This window comes from Melospiza georgiana, chromosome Z, assembly GCF_028018845.1.
Source record: "Melospiza georgiana isolate bMelGeo1 chromosome Z, bMelGeo1.pri, whole genome shotgun sequence".
In the NCBI taxonomy this organism is placed as follows: Eukaryota; Metazoa; Chordata; class Aves; order Passeriformes; family Passerellidae; genus Melospiza; species Melospiza georgiana.
In genome coordinates this window covers 26,231,720-26,254,418 of record NC_080465.1, presented here as the reverse complement: position 1 = coordinate 26,254,418, position 22,699 = coordinate 26,231,720, and the positions used below count along the sequence as shown (strand labels likewise).

Here is a 22,699-nt window from a genome sequence, read left to right as displayed (position 1 = left end):
TCTGGAAGGTAATTAGATTTTTGGAGAGTTACTAATATGTAGGTACTTCAAAAATAAGACAAGAAAGAATGATCTATTCCCTAACACTATTTCAGGGTATATCCACAGTATCACAGACTTACCTGGGGGTGAAAGGGAGGAAATTATATTGAATGTTTTCATAAAATACTCTAGCATAGAATGAATTTGTGTAATTTTTAAGTGGTTAAATCATATATACAAAGGTATAATACTCCATACCAAGATACTATACTCCGACCAAAAAGCAAATATCTGCTCTTAGGTTAAGAAAGTGTTGGTAATTCAGAGGTCAAAGTACAGCCTGTAGCAAAAAACTCGATGAAAAATCCCCCACAAATATTATGTTAGGTTTTTTCTTAGTATCTGACAATCTGCCATATGAGCTACCAGACAAATAAGAAATCTGATAGCTGAAATTCCACTTTCAACTGATGTTCCTTTAGTAATTAAGCATTAACAAGTATGTTGCTTTTTACTGAATAGGATACTATACAAAAGGGCTTGGAATGGGCCACAAATCAATCCCAAACCTGCCCTCAGCTGATCATATTACAGGGGCCTTTTACAGTTAGATGTCAGCTCCAAATGTTGATTGCCCAACCACAGCTTGCCAAGAGCTACATGTTCTTCCTCCCTTATTAAGTTACGTGAAATTGAAAAGATATAGATCTGGATTTCAAATCCACTGATCTGTAAAAAAGCTACGAAGAATTACATTATAGGAAATCTTGGTAGTACAGTTTATTATTAAGGTTATCCATTATTTCCAGGTACTTCAAATTCTGTCAGACTTATAAGTAGACTGAAAACTTGCACCTTTCAGGTTTATTTCCTCTCTTTTTCTAGTCCCGTTTTTGTTTTTTCTTATCTGAGAAATGCTTTTAGCATTCTAAATTAATACAAGTATTTTTTTTTTGTTATTATGTGATGAGTATGTGCCAAGAATGTGGGGTTTTCCACCTTTTTCTTATCAACCACCACATTTAGCTGATATATAAAACAGAAACAAATTATCAAGATATTACTAGGTTATTAGTTAACCCTGAAAGGTCTGCCTGCATTACTCCACAGAAGTACAGGCACTGCTGTAATTTATGGGCTAGCACCAGGTACAAAAACTGAAATGAGAAAATTTATTTTGCAGTTCATTTCCATCTGCTTTCTTTCAGTGAAGAGAACATGCAATAGAGGAAGATAATAATTTGATCAAAGATGAGAAGTACAGATTGGTACAAAGAACACTGTGACTTAAAGTGGACTTCTTCTATAGTAGTTTAAAATAACTGCACCAGATTCATCATCAATACTGAATGTGTGAGTATATGAAGAAAGTAGTTAAGTAGGCTGAATAAGCGAATGGCAATGAGTGACACGCAGAAAGAATAAATTGTGATCTTGGAAAGAACATGTTCCTTGAATGTTGGTTTCTTTTTAGTTTGTTTGTTTGTTTCTTATTTTTTTTGCCCATAAATATGGATGCTGTAAGATGAAGAAAAAACAAGGTCAAAGATGTTGCACAAATGAAGGATATTGTCAATAATCAACTTTTTGACATGGATGAGATTACTAAGATACTATTTGCTTTTGATTTGACGAGAAGTCAAAAGCTTATTGGTTCCAAAACATGAATCATTTGCAGGTGATGTTCTATTTTCATAGGGATTTTGAGGTGGAAAATGTATTACGATAACTATTTTCATGTTACGTGGGACATCCTGTATCTGTAAGATCAGTTCTTACCTGTGACAGTCAGCCAGGAGCACTGCCTTCATATCTGCTTTGCATTTCTGGTAGTTCAACTGTGAAATTGAGTCCAGGCAGTCTGGAACCTGGACTAAAGGCCAGAAGGACATTTGTAACCACATATGCCAAAACTGCCCCAGCAAGCACAAAGCCACAAAAATAATTGTGCCTTTGTCTTTTCTGATCTTAGAAATTGTGAAAATGTTAGGGAAATGAGTGTAAAAAGCACATAAAAGGACCTGAGAGCTACTGCAAGTGGAATGCAGCCAGAAACTGTACTGGGAATATGGTCTCCCTCAAGCAAAATTTTGACATTTAGAAAATTCTTCTTTTTTTTTATTATGCATGCCCTCCCAGGATGAGGCTCCAGCTGCTTCAGATCCTGGCACTAGGTCAAACAGTACAGCAGTATTCATACTGCCGCTTCTGGTGTTGTAATTATGTGTGCCAGAAATCCCAGTTCAGTGTCAATTTCACCAAATTTTTTCCTGGTTTCTTTGCAATCCCCAGTCCCAGAAAATGATGAATACCTGAGGGAAAACTGCTTAAAAGCAGCTCACAAAATCCCATTCTAGCTGAAAATACTGCCTTTTGAGACTACAGTGAGAGGCATGATCGGTCACATAGATTAATCTAGAAACAAGTTTTTAAGAATTCTGGGAAACATGAACACAGACAACTTTTCTGGATTTGTTAGAGAAAAAATACCTTGCATGCTATTGAGAAATGAGAACAAATCCACAGAGGGTTTTGTGCTTTGTCATTTGAGTGTGAAGAATCCTATGTATGCATGCGCCCTCCTAAGCATTTCTACCCATACCAGTCCGACTAGGTTAATCTTTGTTTCCATGTAAACGCAGCAGAAAACTTTAAGGACCCAAAAATGATCACATAACGAGTTTTATGTGACAAATACTCATGTAACAGCATAAATAAGACATTATTTGTTGCAGTTATAAATAGAAGGTGAGGTGGGGTTTTTTCATTGTTCTCTTTTGCTCTATTAGGAAGTAAGCTGAAATTACCTTTTTTTTTAATATGTATATATATGTAAGTGTCTAGCAAAAGGTTAAATAATAAAATCTTTTTTATATTTCTGAAGGCTAGCAAAATAATCAAGGCTTCTTAGTTATCCAAAAGGCAAAACAATCCCTAGAGGAAACACAGTAAACAATGTAATGACTTGTGAAAGCTATGATTTCAATGGATCATTTCCTTTTTGCCTGAACTGCACTTTCATGACTACTCTTATAAGCTTACCAATTTCAAGGTCGACTTTTTGCTAAATGTAGACAGCTGGCCTTCTGCATCATATTAGAATCTAGTCCTATGAGTATATACAGTTATTACTTACTATACAGTGATTTCCCTCCAAAATGTATTTTAAAGATATTACTGCTATTAGAGGGTGTGGAAAAGAATGAAGTCTAGGTAAGCAATATATAATGAAGTCTCTAAGTAAGTAAAAAAAAAAAATCAATATATGAAAAAAACCTTATACCTAAATGTGGCCACAGAGCTAGAGGGTAAGTGCAAAAACGAGTGTGACACAGAAAAAAACTTACTGAACTATTTCTTTAAAATAAAAGGATCCTGATCAATCATTAAAAACCAATAGCAAAACTAAACTCTGCTCTGGTTCTTTGTATTTTAGATTAGATATGAGGCACACATAGTTAATGATCAAAGAGCTGTTGCTCCTATTTCTACTGAGTATTTGCTTCTCAGCAAAATGGCAATGTATGTGTTAAACTTTGCAAAACTATCAGAATACTTATATTTTAGTAATTCAGAATAGTTTACCTCTAATAGCTGCACCCTGAAAAACTGTAAAGCATTCACTTTTTAAGGAAACTGAAGATATTTTTTACTACCAGATATATTCAGGAGCAATTATTCTATAAAAAGGAAGAGGTGTTCCTTTTGCCAACTAGTGTCCACTTCAGAATGCAGTACTCCTTTTCGCAATGTAATGAGTCACACATTTAATATTTAAAAAAAAAAACAAAAGGATATTCAGTTAACAAGGTGATTATTTGTTAGAACACAGTGAAGATCTAAAGAGATAAAACAATACCATTAAAAAGGAGTAAACAAAGGAAAATCGAATGCATTGTCCAGAATTCTAATAGAGTTAAAATGTCTCCTTAAACTCTCTCAATTTATTAATCAAAACATGCTTAGAGGATGTCTTGAACACTGTGCAGATAAATATTGTTAAAATACATGGAAAGACATGAGAATGGTCCACTGAAAATCTTATTAAAATCCTTTAGTGTAAAATGACCTGGAATAAAAGGATAAAAATCTAAATTATTAAAAAAAAAAACCATTAGTTTTCCCAGTTCTTTTCCATTCCAAATCAACCCTGATCTTGTTTGATTTAAGGTACTTTACAATATTTAGGCTCCTGAATTCAAGATTAATACATCCTTTGCTGTAGTTTACATTTTGTGGTCGGCTCTTTTTTGTTTGTTTGTTTTTGGGCTTAATTAAAAACATCAGGGGTTCTATAAATGGGCTTAAATTGCAGACATCCTGTTTCAGAATTAAAGACATACAATAACCACAAACAAAGGGTTCTGCTTGCCAGATGTAAATCTATTATCCCTCTCAACAAAAGCAAAAGTGAAGATTCCACTTCATCCCTTCATTCTATATTTAGAAACCAGGTGCACTTCAACACGAGGCAGCTTAATCCCTTTTAAAATGTTAGAAGTTGAAATATCAAGGCTTTCTGAAAACTGATTTATCAGTGAGCTCTTGCCAGTGTTTTTTGACAATTTACACTTTAGAGTCAATAGACACTTTTGATTTCCCATCAGAAAGACATTAATCTTTCTATAGCTCAAAGATCTAATATTAAAGGAAGACTTCAGCTGCTTTATAACTAAAAATAAAGAGCACAACTTATACTCATCACTCAAAAAACAAGTGAACTGTAATGCTGAAAAACATTTTTATGGAATCTATTCATCCATTTTCTTAATATTTTTATTCAATTATTAAAATTATTCAACACTCGCTTTTAAAAATGCAGAATTTTCAATTGAGTTTCATAGTATTACTGAAATAACCAGCTACCTGAAATGATGCTAAAAGCACAAAGCATTCTGTATTGTACCTCTATTAAAATTCCCACCTTCATGTTTTTCTTCTTGTAGCTTGCAACACTGGAGATCTCAATTGTGTGTATTTTTAAATCAATGACTGATCAATGACACTAATTATGTACTTAAAATGCCCTCTGCATTTCAAAATTGTATTAGCTATACATGTAGTATCCTGCTCACACAACATATTCAGTAATAAATCTATTTTGTTACATTTGAGAAATTTTAAAAGAGATAATTTCAACTTATCAATGAAAAACCAAATCATTAAATGAGGGATTATATTTTTCCTATTTTATTATCCACCATTCTTGGCCCCTATTAAGCAAAACAGGCTCTTTTCATTCTTGGCCCCTATTAAGCAAAACAGACTACTTTCCAGAGTACTTTTTTTTTTTTTTAATTGAACATTGCAGCAAAATACTAAGCTAGCAAAGCTGCAAATGACCTTAACTAAGTCCTCCCCATTTTTCTGGACATTTACTTTCTAATTTTTTATATAATTATTTTTCACAAAATTCCCAGGTAATGGAATCAAAATTCTGTTTTGAAATTCAGTTCTTAAAAAGTCTGGCAGACCCCTATTGAATTTTCAGGTCCATTGCAGTATTTTGAGAAGCAATAATTAGTTTAGATTACAATAAATTACCTGTCCTGAGACATAGTTGTTAATGTACGCAACAGTTTAATAATTTGGACTTTACTTTGGGTTTTTATTTTGTTTTTTTCCTTTAAATCAACTTCCTCAAACAGCATTACTTAAGGTTACACTTCTCTCTGCTTATCTTTCTGTTCCAAAACAAGGGAGATTAGCCTTTTGGCGATGATATTGTGAAATATACTCATATCAATGTAAAATTACCATTAATTGCAAAATATATTTTATTTTTCTGTTCCTTTGCAGGTCATACTATTTATCAATGACCTCTTAATGTTGTCACGCAAATGGTACAGAGAACAATCTATGAGTGAGACATCCTGCAACCCATGCATGCTTCAGGCAGACAGGCACCTTAGCATGAATTGATACACAGGAATCTGATAACAGCACAATTTCTATTCAAATTAATTCTCTACTGAAGGATTACAGAATAAAAGTATGATAAATACATTACAAACACTCAGTTTCTGACCTCAGAATGCTTGCAGATCTGACTTTTGCAATGACTATCACTGCATACATGCAATTCTAGCATGTTAAGACACTGGAAAATAAAATACCCAAATCACCTTCTAGAAAAAGTTTGAAATAAAACACGTGCATAAATAAATAGGGAACCCTTCATCTTCTTTCTAGACGCAGTCATGATGACACTAATGCACAGCTGTATTTCAGTTGTCAAACAGAGAATGAAAGTCATACTAATATGTAGGATAAATGACTGTAAAAAATGGAGAAGCTTCTACCCCCAAAAACAAACAATCCCATAAGCAACACACCAGATAATCATAAAAAAAATGTAATGTTCTTATTTTTAAGACAAACAAATCAGCATTAGTGCTGATAGTCTGGATAAATTCACATAGTATATAAAGAACAATGATTTTTATAACCTAAGATACTGAAGATTGAGCAGCTTAATTTACTGATGACCTTTTAGTTTCATTTAACATGGTTGGTAAGCTATAATCTACAATTACCAATATGACACTAGGAAGAGACCACAACAACAGAAAGAACATTAAAGAAATTATTTAAATTCTAGAATCTTCATGACACTGTCATTTAGGTCCCTGGTATGTTAAAACTGAAGAAACCTACAAAATCATACAAAGGACCTGGCATGCCATATTCATGGAAATTTTAAAACACACAGGTGAAGGCTTTTTGGAGGATCCACATGTTCATAAATTATTTAACAGCAGAAAATTACTAATAGAAATATCTTAAATCCTACAACTTATATAAATATTATTTTATGATAAATTATAATCTATTGATTCTCAAATGGTGTTATATAATAAACTAAAATTTGACAGAATTATTAATTTTTATAAATAATAACAAAGGAAATGAAGAGGCAGGCAAAACAGCTCTCCAAAAAAGGGTACTTCCATGAAGGACTTAAAAATATTTATAAAAAATTTCTACTGAATTCATCCCAATCAGTTCCGCCCACTTTACCACGATATTGATCATCATACCACGAAATAAGAAAAAAACAAATCAAACCTAAAAGTACATTAGCACTTCTATTTTTACATAAACCTTCTGCTGATGTAGTTATTTGACCTTTATCTACTACTTTAAGCCATTGGGAGGAGTTTTGGAAACAACTCCCTTGAGAGTGCAGCAGATCATTAAGTCAAGTACACAAAGTTGTCTTGCAAGCTAATACATCCAAGTTAATACAGCTGAACCACTGTAGCTTTATGTGATATTTGCACCAGGAGCAATGACTAGAATTAATTCCAACATGGAACAGGATGCTAGTGTGTTGTTTTATTCTTCTCTGTAGAGCTCCAAACCTTTGTTATATGCTCATTCAATTATCTACATGAAAATAATTTGTTACAATCTCTCTCATCAGCAGTTGAGGTACTGTAATAGGGAAGTTTATTGAAGAATGATGGATAGACTTCACTGTCCATTAAAAATCTCTAGAAAACAGAGCAACAAGTAGATTTTTGGTTTATTTTACACTCATTTTCATGACCTAGCACTAATTTCTCTGCCTAACTCTTTATATGCAACAGGTGGTAATTGAAAATTATTCTTCTGGAACTTAAATTATTCCTGTTTTGGGATATAAGACAGCTAGACAGAGAATGCTGTTTTTTTATCTGGCCCCAAGGGCAGTGAAATTTATTCAAAACAGCTAAGTAATACAAATTCATTTCTTATTTCACTTGGCAAATGCGAAGTCCAGAGCAGGAGTAGTTTGGGACAGAAAGTTTAAAAATGTATATGAAAAAGGTAGTATGTATACAAACATACATTTTGCTCACCTAGTGCCATTATCTAATAGATCTGTGTATTTCACTTATTCTTTATTATTACCTCTATCTTTGAAAATAAAATCCTGCTGAACACAAATAAAAAAGCTGAGACAAGTCAAAGTCATTTTTCATCAGAAAATTCTACTTTATACATTAGTCAACTAAATATGATGAGTGACACTTTCTACAGACCTGTTTCAAGAGTGTCTGATGTACTTTCAGCTCTTATCTCTTATTTGAAGTAGCTTAGTTCATGATTTTTTGTCTCTTTGAGATACCTAAAGACGCAGATTATAACATAATATATAAATGTCATAAAAATTACAATATTTATATGAATGGTATAGGCATATTTGTATGCCTATATGACACTGAGGGAAATAGTGAAGAGTATATTCATTAGAATAATTCCATTTGGAAAAGCTTTGAGATTATTCTAGGAATCCTGAGTTCTCCATTCAAACAATCGAGTACGGCAGTACGAGCAGGATGATGAAAGGGGAAAAACCCATGTCTCCTGGTCCTTAAGAAGCTAAGGAAATCTATTATAAATGAGTTGTCAAAAGACAGATCCTTTGTACAAGTAAAGTCTCATAACTTTTTGTAGGGGTGTGACAAGATGAATGTTTTCTATTTTTATAGCATTCCCCTTTAAAAACGAAAATGTCATAATTCTCTAGAAACTGGAATTTATGACACTCAGCCTTATTTTGCATTACAGCTGAAATCAGTCATTATAACATGACATAGAAGATCTTGTACTATTTTAAGTCAGGAATTTTTCCAAAATCTGGTTTTATCCCATCTAGCAATTGGTGCTTTTTTTGTTCTTTTGAAAAAATATTTAAGCTCCTTTACCCTTGGCCCAAACATACAAGAGAAAAAAAGAAGAAAATAAGATCACTTATGATGTATTTTTCCATCCCTCAAAAAATTAAAGGCGGCATGATCTTAAATTCTTTGTTACTGCAAAGCAATCCTGGGAGTCAAATTTATTTTGACTCTCTAAAGGACATATTAATGATTCAAATTTTGCATAAAGTTCAGCCTTTATCTAAGATTTTAGAAGTTTATTATTTAGAACTATCTAAACCCCCCAAAAATGGCTATATCCAAATTTCTATTTTTCATTCTATTAACTTTAACAAAAGGGACAGTAGACATGGGTTGTAGCAAACTTTTTTTTTTGCTTCAAAATTTTTGAAGTCAATTTTTATTTAATCTTATTCTCAAGCCTGTTCAAGGTTGCTTGTAAGAGTAGTTCAACACAAGTTTTTATAAAACTTGTTTTTTCTTTAACTGTTGACTTGATGTTTTCTGTAACTACTGATTGCTAGAATTCATTTATCCATTTTGACCTATTTAGTGTCAGTTCTCAAAAAATTTTCTATTCCCATAGCTCTATTTCTGGTAGAAAAAGAGTCCCAAACAATTTCAAGAATGAAGTACCCTTATTAACATTTTTTACCTCTTCTGTGCATTTCACCATGGATTTTGCTATTCCAGCGATGAAACATTAAATAGCTAGCTGAAACCTCTTTTTATGGTTTATTATGCTTAAATGAATTTTGATGACAAGTCTGAAATTAAGTTTCTTGAAGTAACTGTACGAATATTCCAACTCATAAATGTTCATGAAAGTACAGTGGACTGCAAATATTTAAAATATTATTGAGTCTTTGATCCTATTTACTCACTCTGCTTAAGTGCAATTTAGTTCCTTCTTTCTTTCTATCTTTCTCTTCCTTTTTTTCTCAGTTTGTTTCTCACCCCTACATGCTTTTGCAATATTAGAATCACACCATATACACATATAAACAGAAGATATAGCAAAACAAAAGCAGCATAAATTCAAAATTTGACATTAATGCAATAATACTGCTTCAAATTCTACCTTTATAAGGCTGATATACACCTGCGAATTTCTAAAATTGTGTATATGCAACATATGCATGTGCAACACCATAAACAACTTTTCTATGTGCCTATAGGCATAATTTTTAAGGTATCTAAAACCCTTATTAGAAACATTTTCTGCAGAAAAACTGAAAGTAAATTGGCATTAAAAACAATTTTCTAATTAATATGCTGAGAGATCCATGGTAAGGCTCTTACTAAAAGATATAATTATTGTAATAGTTAGCTACAGGAAAGAAACCAACCAAAGAAAACCAGTTTGATTTCTTCTTTAGAAACTGCATGGTCCTGTGCTTTTACTGGACAACAGTACATCATTTGGTCCTTTATGAAGAAATCACTGTAAAAGTTCTTAATGTTTTTTGTTTAAAAGCAAAAGACTCAGATTGTTACTTCTGCCTTTTTCCTAACATATATACGTACATTAACAGGTAAGTCATAAAAATGTGTCATAATGTTAGACGCTTCAACTTAGATTTGATGTTTGTTTATAAAAACATAATGATTAACATCAGACTTGACTTTTTTTTATTCTAGTTTCCTTTTGTTGTTCCCTGTATTAAAGTAAAATGTCAGCTTTATTAAATTTTATTTGCATACTGTTGAAATGGAGGGGGTAAGCTTTTCCTAATTATCCTTTGGTGTCATACAATCCTAGCCGCAATTAAGTTTTTTTAATTTGTCTCCCATTTTTTTTTTACTTGTTAGCATTACATTATGAAGGCTAAACTGCTTCTTATAAAAATTGATGAAAACTGACTTTCTTATTGTGTAACAATTTTTTTTTCTTTAACTGTTGACTTGATGTTTTCTTTAACTACTGATTGCTAGAATTCATTTATCCATTTTGACCTACTTGGTGTCAGTTCTCAAAAAGTGATTAAAGCATACTGTTTTATAAAAAAAAAAAATAAGTATGGAGTTTACTGAATAAACGATCCTTTAAATATTCCTTGTAACAAAAAGAATGTGATAAAGCGTAGGATATTCAGTGTAATGGTAAGGTAAAGGTAATGAAAAAGACAAAGAAGTTCCATATATACACCAGAGGGGAAAAAAAATACACCTGCTGTTAAGGCATTCAAAATTTCAGGCTGCTTTTGAAAAACTGGCAGGGTAAGCTGACAGCATAATTAAAATACATGGGTTTCTTCCTACTTCAGGGAAAGAGAAAGCTGTAAGCCAGTTTTTTTTTGGCTACTTAACAACTTCTAAATTCAATTTTACTCTGTCATATTTTGATCAATTAATTGTGTGTGAATATGGGGCAAAATAATCACAGCCAAATCCTTATCCAGCTTATTTAGCTGTCCAAATATTAAGGCTATTCCAATGGTATGTTCACTCTTGTAGAACAACAGTCTTCTGAATTTTTTTTCTTGCAAGTTTTCAGAAGTTCATTAATTCAACAGAAGGCCTGTGTTCTTGGGTATAAAGGCTCATGGTGTGGTGATTCATAGTGCAATTAATGTATCTTTTCCAAGGGTATTGGAATGGTGAATTAGAGAGTTCGTACAACCAGCTTGACAGCCCACTGCAGACAAAACCAGAAAATGCTGAGCTCAACAATGACACAACCTTCTCTCCATGTGGTAAAGGGCTCTTTCACAGTTCATGGTTGGGGGTCAATACATCAAGAATTTGCAAACAGGACAAGCCCTCTGTAGCACCAGACTTCAACTGAGTACTCATCATGTAAATTATTGGCAATGAGTGGACAGAAACACATCCTTGATGGTCCTGGTTAGGTATTAGTATTTAAATTCCTATCATTATCCCAGGCTGACATGTTCTGAATGCTGTCTGCTTTTTCTCTTCTTTTGGGATGCCTCAGTTCACCCTATGAAGAGGTGCACTTTACCTTTGTTCTTTTTTCCTTTTTGTTTCATTTACTCTCTTGTGGATAGATAGTAAAAAGAGAGCGCCTCCCCTGAACATTTTTTGTGTCACCTATTCCCACTGGTATAGCAAAAGAGTCTAGAATTTCAACCACACTTTCAGCATCCAGAATTTTAGTACACAGCTCGGTGGTAAAGTATAAAGCTATATAGAAAATAAGAACATCTTTTTTTCTGTTTGCTTGCACGTAAGTTTGTTTGTTTGGTTTTGGTTTTTGTTTGCTTTGGTTTGTTTTGGTTTGGGTATTTTTTTTTGCTAGAGAAGAAGCTAAGAGGGATTGCTAATTTATTAAATTCCCAAATTACTCTGAGCCACAAGTTTGTAGAATAGAGTTCCTCTTTAATAGGTATGACCTCTGCTCTTTCCTCTAAATACTTTATAACTCACCCTGTTAAAGTGTTTATTTATATTATACATTTAGGTATATTTATATTGTATATTTGATTGATTACATATTTCTTCATAATTGCTTTGCCATGCTTAGTCACTATTTCATCAATCTTCATTTCATTATGCATTTCATCATAAATGATTTGTCCTTACTTCCTTATAATCAACAAAAGTATTGAACATAGCTGGCATTAGAGTTTCCTTTGAACTTCTCTGAAAACACCTTTACATAAAAATGATAAATTCATCATGAGGTCCACCAGCTAGATCTCAATACATTTAATTTGAACTGCACTGATATGGTGCTACTATTTAAAATTAAAAATTCATACAAAATTAGTCCACAAGTCAAACTCTACTTGTATTAAATCCCTGCATTTTATATCTGCTAGCCTCAAACAATTGAATCGTGGCTTTAAAAACTTTATTTTTCCATTAAAAATATTCAACTACTATTAGTGATTGGAGTTTTTTGACTTAGTTCTTTTTACTTAATTTTTCTATCTAATTTTCCATTATTGCAAGCAAAGCTGATGTCAGAGTAACTACTTTAGCAGTTACCAGAAGTATTCATTAGCTGTGCTTGAGTATTGAGTATCTGAAAACTTCAGGGAATCAATGAACTAGTAATAATTAAAACTCTGAAGAACATTTAATGAGTTATTCCTGGATGTTATCACTTTCCCTAACTGCTAATGGATTGGAAATTTTTTTTTGTTATCAAGGAGTTCAACCACATAATCTTTCTGCTTTACAGAGAGAAGCTGAAACATATTCTCAGTAAGCTGTTTTACTAATCATTCACTGCTGTTATCATTTTTGCTATGTCTTCACATAAAGTACATATTGTACTTTTTTTTTTTAGGCTTAAGTTTTCTTTCCTCAATCCCCTTACTTTTCCTATCGATTTTCTACATTTAGTAAACACAAATCTACACAGTTAAAATACAATTTCAGTGCAACTTCCCACATTGCTGATAAATTTCCTGCTATTTTTTAACTTTCCACTGCCAACTGAAACAGTGGAGGTGTAGATAGACATTTAGTTTATTTTTTTATTGATGAAGGACAGCATTTTGACTTACATGTAATCTGTGTAAAAATACTCAACTTTTTTCTGTCAAAAATACATTCGATTTTCCCTAACTTTGGCATTTTAAGAACCGAGCATATTATTGTATTAAAAACACAATCTGCATGTCCTAAATGAATGTTAGGAGGTCACAATCTAACTTTGGCTGGAAAAAAAGAGAAGCTTTTGTTCAAAGTAGAGAATGATCTCTATTAAATGCAAACCCACTTTCAATTATCACACAATCTCTTTTAAAACTCTAATGATGTGTTCGTTGCTTTCATAAAATCACTGACAGCCCACATCATATTTTCCTAACAGATGCTTTTTTCCAGTCTGTATGGTTTAGCAATCATTTCTTGTGTACCTAAATGTTTTTGTTTATAACCACGTATATAATAATAACAAACTTTGTTCCATCCAAATAAAACTTTCATGTATATACACCTATAAATATAATCAGCTTTTGCACAGGAAATTCACAAAAAAAAAAAACAAAACAAAAATTCAATGTAGAAAATGTATTCCTGGTTCCACAGCAAGTAGTGAGTCTCTACTCTCACCGAAAAATAAAAAAAAAAATGAATATAAGTTAAAACTAATTTAATTAGGACTAATTTACTGAAGACTGAAGAAATTTTCATCTCACCACATCTACAGCATTCCATAAAATTATGTCTGAATGATGCAAAAGATATCTAGCCAAACAATCCGGTCATATTATTAAAAAATGACAAATGAATACGACATTTAAACCTGTACTCTGTTCAGTTGCATGAACCTGAGGTACACAGAATGAGAAGGCAGACAGCCACAATCTTCTAATTAAGCTACCTGCTGTTTTGTATCTACATGAGTTCAAATGAGACCAGATGTAAGGTTATAAGCATTTCTAATGTGTGCATACGGTACAGGGCAAAGTAAAGGGAATTATAAATCTAAAAAATGCATTTTAACATGGCATAAACAATTTCATACACATGAAAAGAGCCAAATGGAAAAAGCTTTCAAACATACAGTTTTAGGGAAGACCAATATGAAAATGCTAACTTTGGTGATAATACAGGCATTATTTAAAATTCTAAGAGCATATACTACTTCACACTAAGGGAATTCCTTCCAGGATATATAATTTCCACTGATATCGCAACTTCATCCGAAACAGAAGCTCATGCTTATACTTCATAGCAGGTCAATAAAACAGATAGGGATATTTCTTCTTCACAATAGTATTTCTATCTATCAGACATAGCAAATATTCCAGTAAATCATAGAGGTTCAATGACAGAAATTACTTTGGCAGGACAAAATATTATTAAGATTTTATATACCTCTAAATTAAATAATGCAAAATACAACAATGGACTACATGAGGGACATTATATATGGGTATGAATTCTCTAAGGAACCATCACTAATATTGTGGCTGAATTATTAAGAACTAGATTCTGACTTAAGATGTAACATTTTAGTGAATTTTCTGAGGACAGTGCCTTTGAAACAGTTAATTCATCAGATTCCTCATTGGTAATAACTAAACAGAAGTCAGTATCCATAGATGCTGCCTCTTCAATAAGTTCACAGAGCAGCTCCAGCCACTGAGGGCTCATGTTCTCAGACAGCTTACCACAGGGTGAGAAGTCGAGATTCATAACTTCCTTGAGCTGAGACTACACTGTCATCCATGGCTGGTATACAAACACCACACAAAAATTATTTGAAAGATAACATATGCTCTTGAGTATCTAAACTGTTTTCATTCCAACCCATAATTAACAACTGACCAGTAAAAATCACTCACCCTCTCTTCGATTAAGCCTTGCAAATCCAGGGCTGTGACTGCTAGACAGCTCTGATGAGCTACTGAATGATGACTGAGGCAAGGCAGACACCAGCTGATCATCACAATTATCTGTCAATGAAAAATATCATATTCAGGTTAATCCCACAGAACCATGTACTGGAACTGTAACATAATCAGCTCTGCAACTGAGAGCAGCATATCTCTAAACATTTCCTCTAGCAGTAGCATGTGTAGAAGTATCAGTACTGAGGCACAGGTTTTGGGTTTCTTTACCCAGTATTTCATGAGACAGCCAAACAATAATTTACCATGTTCTTTAACCAGCTGGTTTTACTCTCTTCTGACTTAACTTCTGAGATCACACCAAGGAATGGTTCACTGTCCACTCACTATGATTTACATAAATAGCAAGTGACACATTCAATTCTCTGCTACAGCACCAACCTACAACCTCACCACATGTTTTTTATTTACTTTTGACCTTATGCCAGCACAGGTCTTTGCAATCACTTTTAATGTGCAATGACTTTTAATACAGCTGTTTCTACAAAAAAATCATAAAGCCAAGCAAACTGAATGAAATTAAATAAAAAACTTATCTCACCCCTTTTTAGCACAGTGAACAGGACAAAATGGAAAAATTTTTGCTTTTCAAATGGTATATGCATTTGACACAGACACAACAAAATCATCATCTCACAATTATTAGTATGCAAGTCCTATCATCATACAGAATAGAACCTGAGCATTTCAGAAAAAGAAGACTTAACTGCAGTTCACAATCAATTGTGAAGAAACAAGCAAATGGTAATCAATACTCTAGCTTTAAATGCCTCTCCAGCTGAATTACTACAGAGTATACGTGTTCATTCTCCATTTAAATTTGAAACGTATCAATTGAGAATCAATATCTGATCTAGTTCAGCTGAAAGAAAATTAACTTTAAAAAACTCAAGTACAGCAAGTCCTTCCCTAACTCTACTGGGGCTGGCATCAGTTCTTTAGAAAAAGAGGAAATTATGTCAAATTTTAGTCTTTATGAAGTGTTTCTTTTCAGGACAATCACATTCTTTGGATGCAACTAGTAACTGACAAGTCATCGGTGAATTCTTCTTCCAACCCTTCTATTTGTCAACTAGGATTCACAGTCAAAACCCATAAATATTAATGAATACAAAATCTTTTCCTTACCTTAATTAATAATTAAGTGTTTCTGCTAAGTAATTATAGATATTTCTAATTAACCGCAGACTTTAATGTGAATGTTTCAAGGGGATTTTTGATCACATTCAAAAATTTTGGTTTTGAAGTTGTTTAATTTAGTTCTTGGAGGAAAACTCTTTCTAAAGGAAAGGCCTAGTAGTGGCCTTGACTGTTACAGTTAAACATTCTCTCCTAAATTCTATAAATAATATCCATTCACAACAAACAACAGGTTTAAATCATTGCTCTTGATAAAGTCACATATGCCATATTCTATCAAGATCAGAGTACTTCTCTCATTAAACAAAAAAAAAATGAAAATAAAATTATTCTTACTTTCAGAACTTTATTTCCTGTTCTAGGTTTACACAATAAAAAAGGAAAACAAATTATACTACTCTTTAGTGTCCAACTATAAAGTCATTTTTTCACTTCATTATCCACAGATTAGATTTACAATGGTGAAAGAATTCTACTTGGGACAAATTGTCCAAGTGGTAAGCACAAAAAAGAAAAAAAAACTGAAGATCTTATGAGTAAATGCATTGCACTGGCACATCTTAGAAAAGGATCTCATTAGTGAAATTTCTTTACAGCACAGAAAACAGAAAGAACTTATTAGTCATAAATTGCATTAGAAAGAGAATGTCATGATGCTGTGCTTCACACAGAGAGGTACTTACACTGCTGATTCAAGGGAACGCTTCCACTGTCACTGATCCCTTTTCTACAGCCAAAGCCTACACTGTAAGCCTAGATACCAAGATTCATATTAAGAGGAGAAAATAAAAGCCATTTTTCCTCAAATCTGTGTGCCTGATATACAATCAAGGACCCACGGAATCACAGAACAGCTTGAGTTGGAAAGGACCTTTAAAGGTCATAGAGCCCAACACCCTGCTATAAGCTGGGACACCTGCACTTGACGAGACTGCCCAGAGCCCATCCAACCTGATCTAATGTTTCTGAGTGTGCAGCATATACAGCCCCTCTGGGTAAACAGCTCTAGTGCTTTACCACCCCCATAATAAAAATTTTCTTCCTTGTAACTCATCTAAATCTACCCTCCTTTGTTTCAAAACCATTTCCCCTTGTTCTTTTGCTACAGACTTTCTTATTAAGCACTGAAAGGGCCACAACGAGGTCTCCGTGGCAGCTTCTCTTCTCCAGACGGAACAATCCCAGCTCTCTCAGCCTCTCCTTCGAGGCAAGCTTCTGCTCCATCCCTCTGAACATTTTTTCAGCCCTCATCTGGACCTGCTCCACAAGTCCATGTCCTCCCTGTGCTCAGAATTGCAGAGCTACTTGCAGCAGAATGTCTCATCTCTCTCAAATGCCTCATATTTTAAATATTGATCTTCTGGTGAGAGGTGACATGTGTTATGAAATGAATCATCAGGAATGAGAGCATGCCATTAATACATAGAAGCACTAGTAGATAAACAACAGCAGGCACACTACTTTTAAATCACCCCTGGGTATAACTTCACAAATTTCAATTCAAAATAAACCAAAAAAAGCTACATTTCCGCTGGATGGATGATACATCTGCCTTTGTAATGTTAGCTTCTGCCAAATACATTTTTCACCTTTTTTCTTTTTAATGTACATGTTGGAAAGGAATCAATGGTACTGAATTATTCTACCCAGATGGTCTAATACATGTGTATTTGTGAAACACACATATTGTTTTTGAGATATTCCCAGAAGAATTCTATGAGCACTTAGCATTTATCATATAACAGTTTATGTCAAACTTGATTTATAATAGAAAGGCACATAAAATTTTGAATGTTAAAAGAGGTATTATCCAAAATCCAACAGAACATGATATGGCTTTCTGCCTTTTGCACAATATGAGAAATGAGCAATTTGTCACAAATAGATATACACTGAATAATTATACATTTATTTTACAACAGCGACTATGCTTTATTTCATGAAAATTACTTCATATAAACTTCTGCTTTATTGCTTAGCACATGTAGCTTAAAACATATTCTTGTGGCAACTTCCATTGTGCAATTTAACTCAAAATTTAGTATGAATTCCAGAGTGAAATCAAAACATTTTGTAAAAATTGTCAAGAACCAGATGGCCAGTATGAACTTGTTTCTTAATGTAAATAAACATAAATGAAAGAATACTCTCTACAGGGTGACAAATCTGTATGCTTTCACTTACACTGGAAGATATTCTACACGATGGAAACACTCTACGAATTCAGTGCTTTCTCACATGGTAACAGTGACTTTTTATTTCTCTTGGACAGCCTTCTACTGTTCAACAGAACACATCTCGCTGCGGAAGGCAATGTAGGGCTTTCTGGTGATATTTCACACAGCTTCTTCTAGGCTAAAGGAACACTTAAATAGACCATTCTACCACAAGATTTAAAACAAGGCATTTTAGTTAAAAGCTGTCCATCATATAGCATTTATTACATTTTTTGTGATAAATATATATTTTCTAAACAATACACAAGAATACCAAACGCATAAAGAACCCCTGGGTTTCTTCAGTATGCACAAAAATCTGGTAACAAATAAGGTTTTGTGAAAGAAAAAATACATAAACAAAATACATATTATCTGTTATTCAAGAAAAGTTATTCAAGCTATATAAGGCATGCCTTTCCATATACCGTAATTCCAGTGTAAGTTTAATCAAATTTACAAAGCAACTGAGACATTTTAAAGGAATAAAACTCTGAAGTGATGCATGAATGAAGTATGCCTATCGTTTCTCTTCCAGCTCCAAACAATATCCCATTATGCATACACAGAATAAGCCAAGAAATTTTTAATACACAAGTACTATAAATTACATAGATCATGCCATATGAACTACAACTAAAGAGTTCAAATAGGATATCATCCTATAATAATAACAGTTACAATAACAATATTTGCAGTTATCATCACTATGTTTACAACATTATGGTTGAACAAATAAATTTTGTTTCTTCTACCAAAGGAGCTGCTTGCTGAAATAAAAATTGTAATAAAAATAGCAGAATACTGCGACAATCTGAGAGTTATTAAGTCAGAATGCATGTGTGTATATTTTAATTTCCATGTAGTGAAAAAAACCTAAATTCATTTACAAGCATAAACCTTTTCTTTTCTGTGAAAACTTAAAAAATATATGGCACTGATTTTACTTTGAATGGAACAATTTATTTGTCTGAATTATCAGCTTGGTCCACAATAATGACTAACAGATTTTAATGCTTTTCAATTTGAATGCAAATTTACTCTAAATAAGCAAATGTCAACATACAGTGTATAGCTACCACAAGTTGATGTGAAAAATTATAGTCTGTTCATAACTATCAAAAACGTACATGCATTTCATCACCACATTGACTTTACTCATGACATATCTCAGCTCAAACTAAAACACCCCAACCCAAGTGCATACACAAATTACTATATTGCAATTTCACTTATTTTATATTTTAATGAAATTATTTTCAGCTATTATATTGTTTCATGCACCTTTTTTTATTAAAATTCAATTTACTCCAAGCTCCCTCAACCAACAAGAACTACCAACTCCTAAATTAACTATTAAACTTCTCATAAGGCAGGACAGAAGTAACATAGAAGGAAAAAATTTATGAAGTTCGACTTCCCAAGAAACCTATCAAGTTCTTCAGTTTTATGAAGGAAAAAAAATGTTCCAGTAAACCCCATGAAAACAACACAAGAGTAAAAAGAACAAATCAAAGAAAGTTTTGCAACATTTTTTCAAGTAGGGAAAACTAAATACCTAATCATCAGACATATAGAACAGCTAAAAACAACTAGAAATGCAATCACAGTGGAACAGAATAGAAGAGGCAACAGCTCTGGAAGTCTCTCAAAAGTGTAATAGAATTCATCTTTCCCATGCAAGTAATCCCTAAGAAGGATCAACTTTGCTACCAACTTTTAATAAATTAATGTCTATGATGAAAAACCTCATGAAAAGGAACAAGACTCATAACAATAAAGCATGTCATACTGTAGCAACAAGACTAGTGCTTGCTAAAACCTAAAAAAAGGTGCCACAAAATTTGCCCTCCAACAGATATTTATTAAATCTTTGGTTCTGTTATGTGCACTTTGAAGTTTCTTCTCCCAACACTGTGAGAAGACCACATATTCTCTAGCCTGTCTACTCTTTTCAACAAAAGAGACTTTAGTTTCCCCAGGAGCGAGCATCTATGTCATTTTACCTAACAGAATTTTTAAGTATGCTAATTGTGGTAATTTAGTCTTTGGTCAGAGTGCAGGCTTGTAATCAGTTCCAAAAGAATCACTGAATTTAATGAGATTCCTATGACATAGGTGAAAAGAGGTTTCCCCTCTCCTTGTTTTCCTGAGAGGCACTGACCATTATGCTGGTCCCAATCTTAGTGAAATCTTCATCAATAAGAGAAATGAGGAGAAGTCAACAGATTTACAGACCATTAGACCTTCACAGTCTTCAGGCTGCCTAGCAACACAAGATGCAATGTCACTTAAGATGACCCAGCCTGTCATTACTGCTGCTTCTATATGCTTATGCTTGCATTTGCCTCCTGGACACGGATAAATTATCCTTTTTCAAAGAGCTGAAGAACTTTATCTCAGGTCTACTCCTGGCTATTTGTAGCTAGAAGCTTAAAAACAACTCACTAGGAAAGTTGCACTGTTTCACTCATACCTTTTGATAGCCACCAGTGTTTTCCATTCTTCAGCTTGTTTTATGGAACATATTAGGCATTTCCACATAATTACATTTCAACTGCATGTAGTAGCCAAATGAGTTCATAATGCCTTACTTCACTAAGGTTCCTGCTGCTTGCTTATTTGAAAGATGTTAACCTTTGAAATTTTGAAATTTTACCTGTGAGTAGCTCAGGCTGGTTTTCTTAATTTATTTATTATTTAAAGACCAGTTTTCATTAATAGATTTCACTTATTTCTTGAAGACAATGGAAAGATAAGGCAGGGAGCTGACTGATCAAGATAAAAAAAGAAGGTTTTAGGATTTTGAAATAGTTTTTCTGCAAATGTAAAGACTTTATCAGGGACATAACCCACATGGCAGGGCTGATGATTTTCTTGAACTTGAAAAAAGTTTTCCAGTTTTCTGATCATCTTCTCCAGACAGCAGCTAACACAAATTCAGCACAGGATTCCGACACTTAGCAGTCAATTCTTCCTTTTGTATTCACATCAGGCATGTGACTTCTACTCTAACAAAGTACATGAAATGCTATATTTTCTTCCTTTCAAGGAGCCATCCCCTTCCACAACTGCAGCTATTTCACGCCAACAAGAAATCAAGAACAGCTAGTGAGTACAAAAAGCCAAATTTCCTCTGTGTTCACAGACAGCCTTGTTGCTCTCCAGGGACATGAAAGACTTTTTGTGACTAAACACAGCAAACGTAAAATGACAAACCAGAAGGAATAAGATAAACACTGCAGAAATATAGATCAGAATGTAATTATACAGGAATGGAAGGGATATAAAAAATGTTTCCCTACAGACACTTGTGAAGATTCACACCTTGCAACAGATCTTCAATTGCTGGCATGGTTGCTATATGGCTGGAAATTATGCTTTCCTTAGGTCTTTACTTGTTTATTTTTATTTTGCTTTTATCTGCTGACATGATACTTTTGTTATATATATATTAAGGAAAGGGAGCCAGAAAATCACAAAGAGTTCTGAAAATCCGTGATCAAGTAAAATAAAAGACTTTCTTGTTCTGAGTACTCAGAAACCAGCCACAAGTCAGAAACTCTACTACTACTAACTGACACGAAAGACAAGGGAATTAACTCACTCCTGATTCTCTTGGTCTTTTCCAGAAACCTCCAGAATTCCTACTACCATTTGAAAACTTCTTATAGCAAGTCCAAACATGATTATGTAAAGACTGTATTTTTTCATAGATTCCATTTGCATTTTTTATTTGTGAATTCAGTAGTGAAAAAGCATATGATCCAAAAAAACTTTAGACTAGGACAAATTAGACCTGAGAGGTGATGGGGGAAATGGATGACTTCCAGTTAGGAACTTCTTATTCACTTTGAAAGAATAAGACAAAATTTATTAATTAAGCAAATATGCTTCAATAACACTTTTAGATTAACTTCTTCAGAATGTATCCTACAGTAAATCAAGTAGAAGGGCTTCTACTAGATGGGCAAGTTTTGTGTCTTTTGACTTAAAAGCCTATTCTTCTCAAAACGAGTCAGAATGGCAAAATTAGGATACTTTCCAAAACATCACAGAATCAGAGTTTTTTGGTTATTTGGTTGTATAAACTCAAAATAATATTTAATTAATATTTCTATTTCTGAAATATCATGCATTTTCATTGAGTTTGGTGGGGATCTTAGCAACTTGGACTACAGGGTGAAAAAAAGCGTTTAGTATAAAAAGACAGTAATAAATTAAATGTTAGTAAGTACGATCTTGTGGGTAAATAAGATCAGATCAAATTATCCAGTAGGTCTAACAGAGTTTTTTCTAGGAAAAGTTATGAAAGACTAATGCACTTTATAATGTCAGTTGCAAGTTTTTCAAGCACGTGTGGTAGAAAAGACAAGGTTTT

At 33.2% G+C, this 22,699-nt stretch overlaps 1 protein-coding gene across 1 annotated transcript in view; it reads right to left on the bottom strand.

The window, feature by feature from the left end:
- The window catches only part of CNTNAP4 (contactin associated protein family member 4), a 198,436-nt gene that overhangs the window by 140,451 nt on the left and 35,286 nt on the right, over window positions 1–22,699 (bottom strand). Inside the window, exon 2 of the mRNA XM_058043764.1 lies at window positions 14,897–15,007. Within this exon, the coding sequence (XP_057899747.1) occupies window positions 14,897–15,007 (111 nt within the window). The remainder of the gene's footprint in view (window positions 1–14,896; window positions 15,008–22,699) is intronic.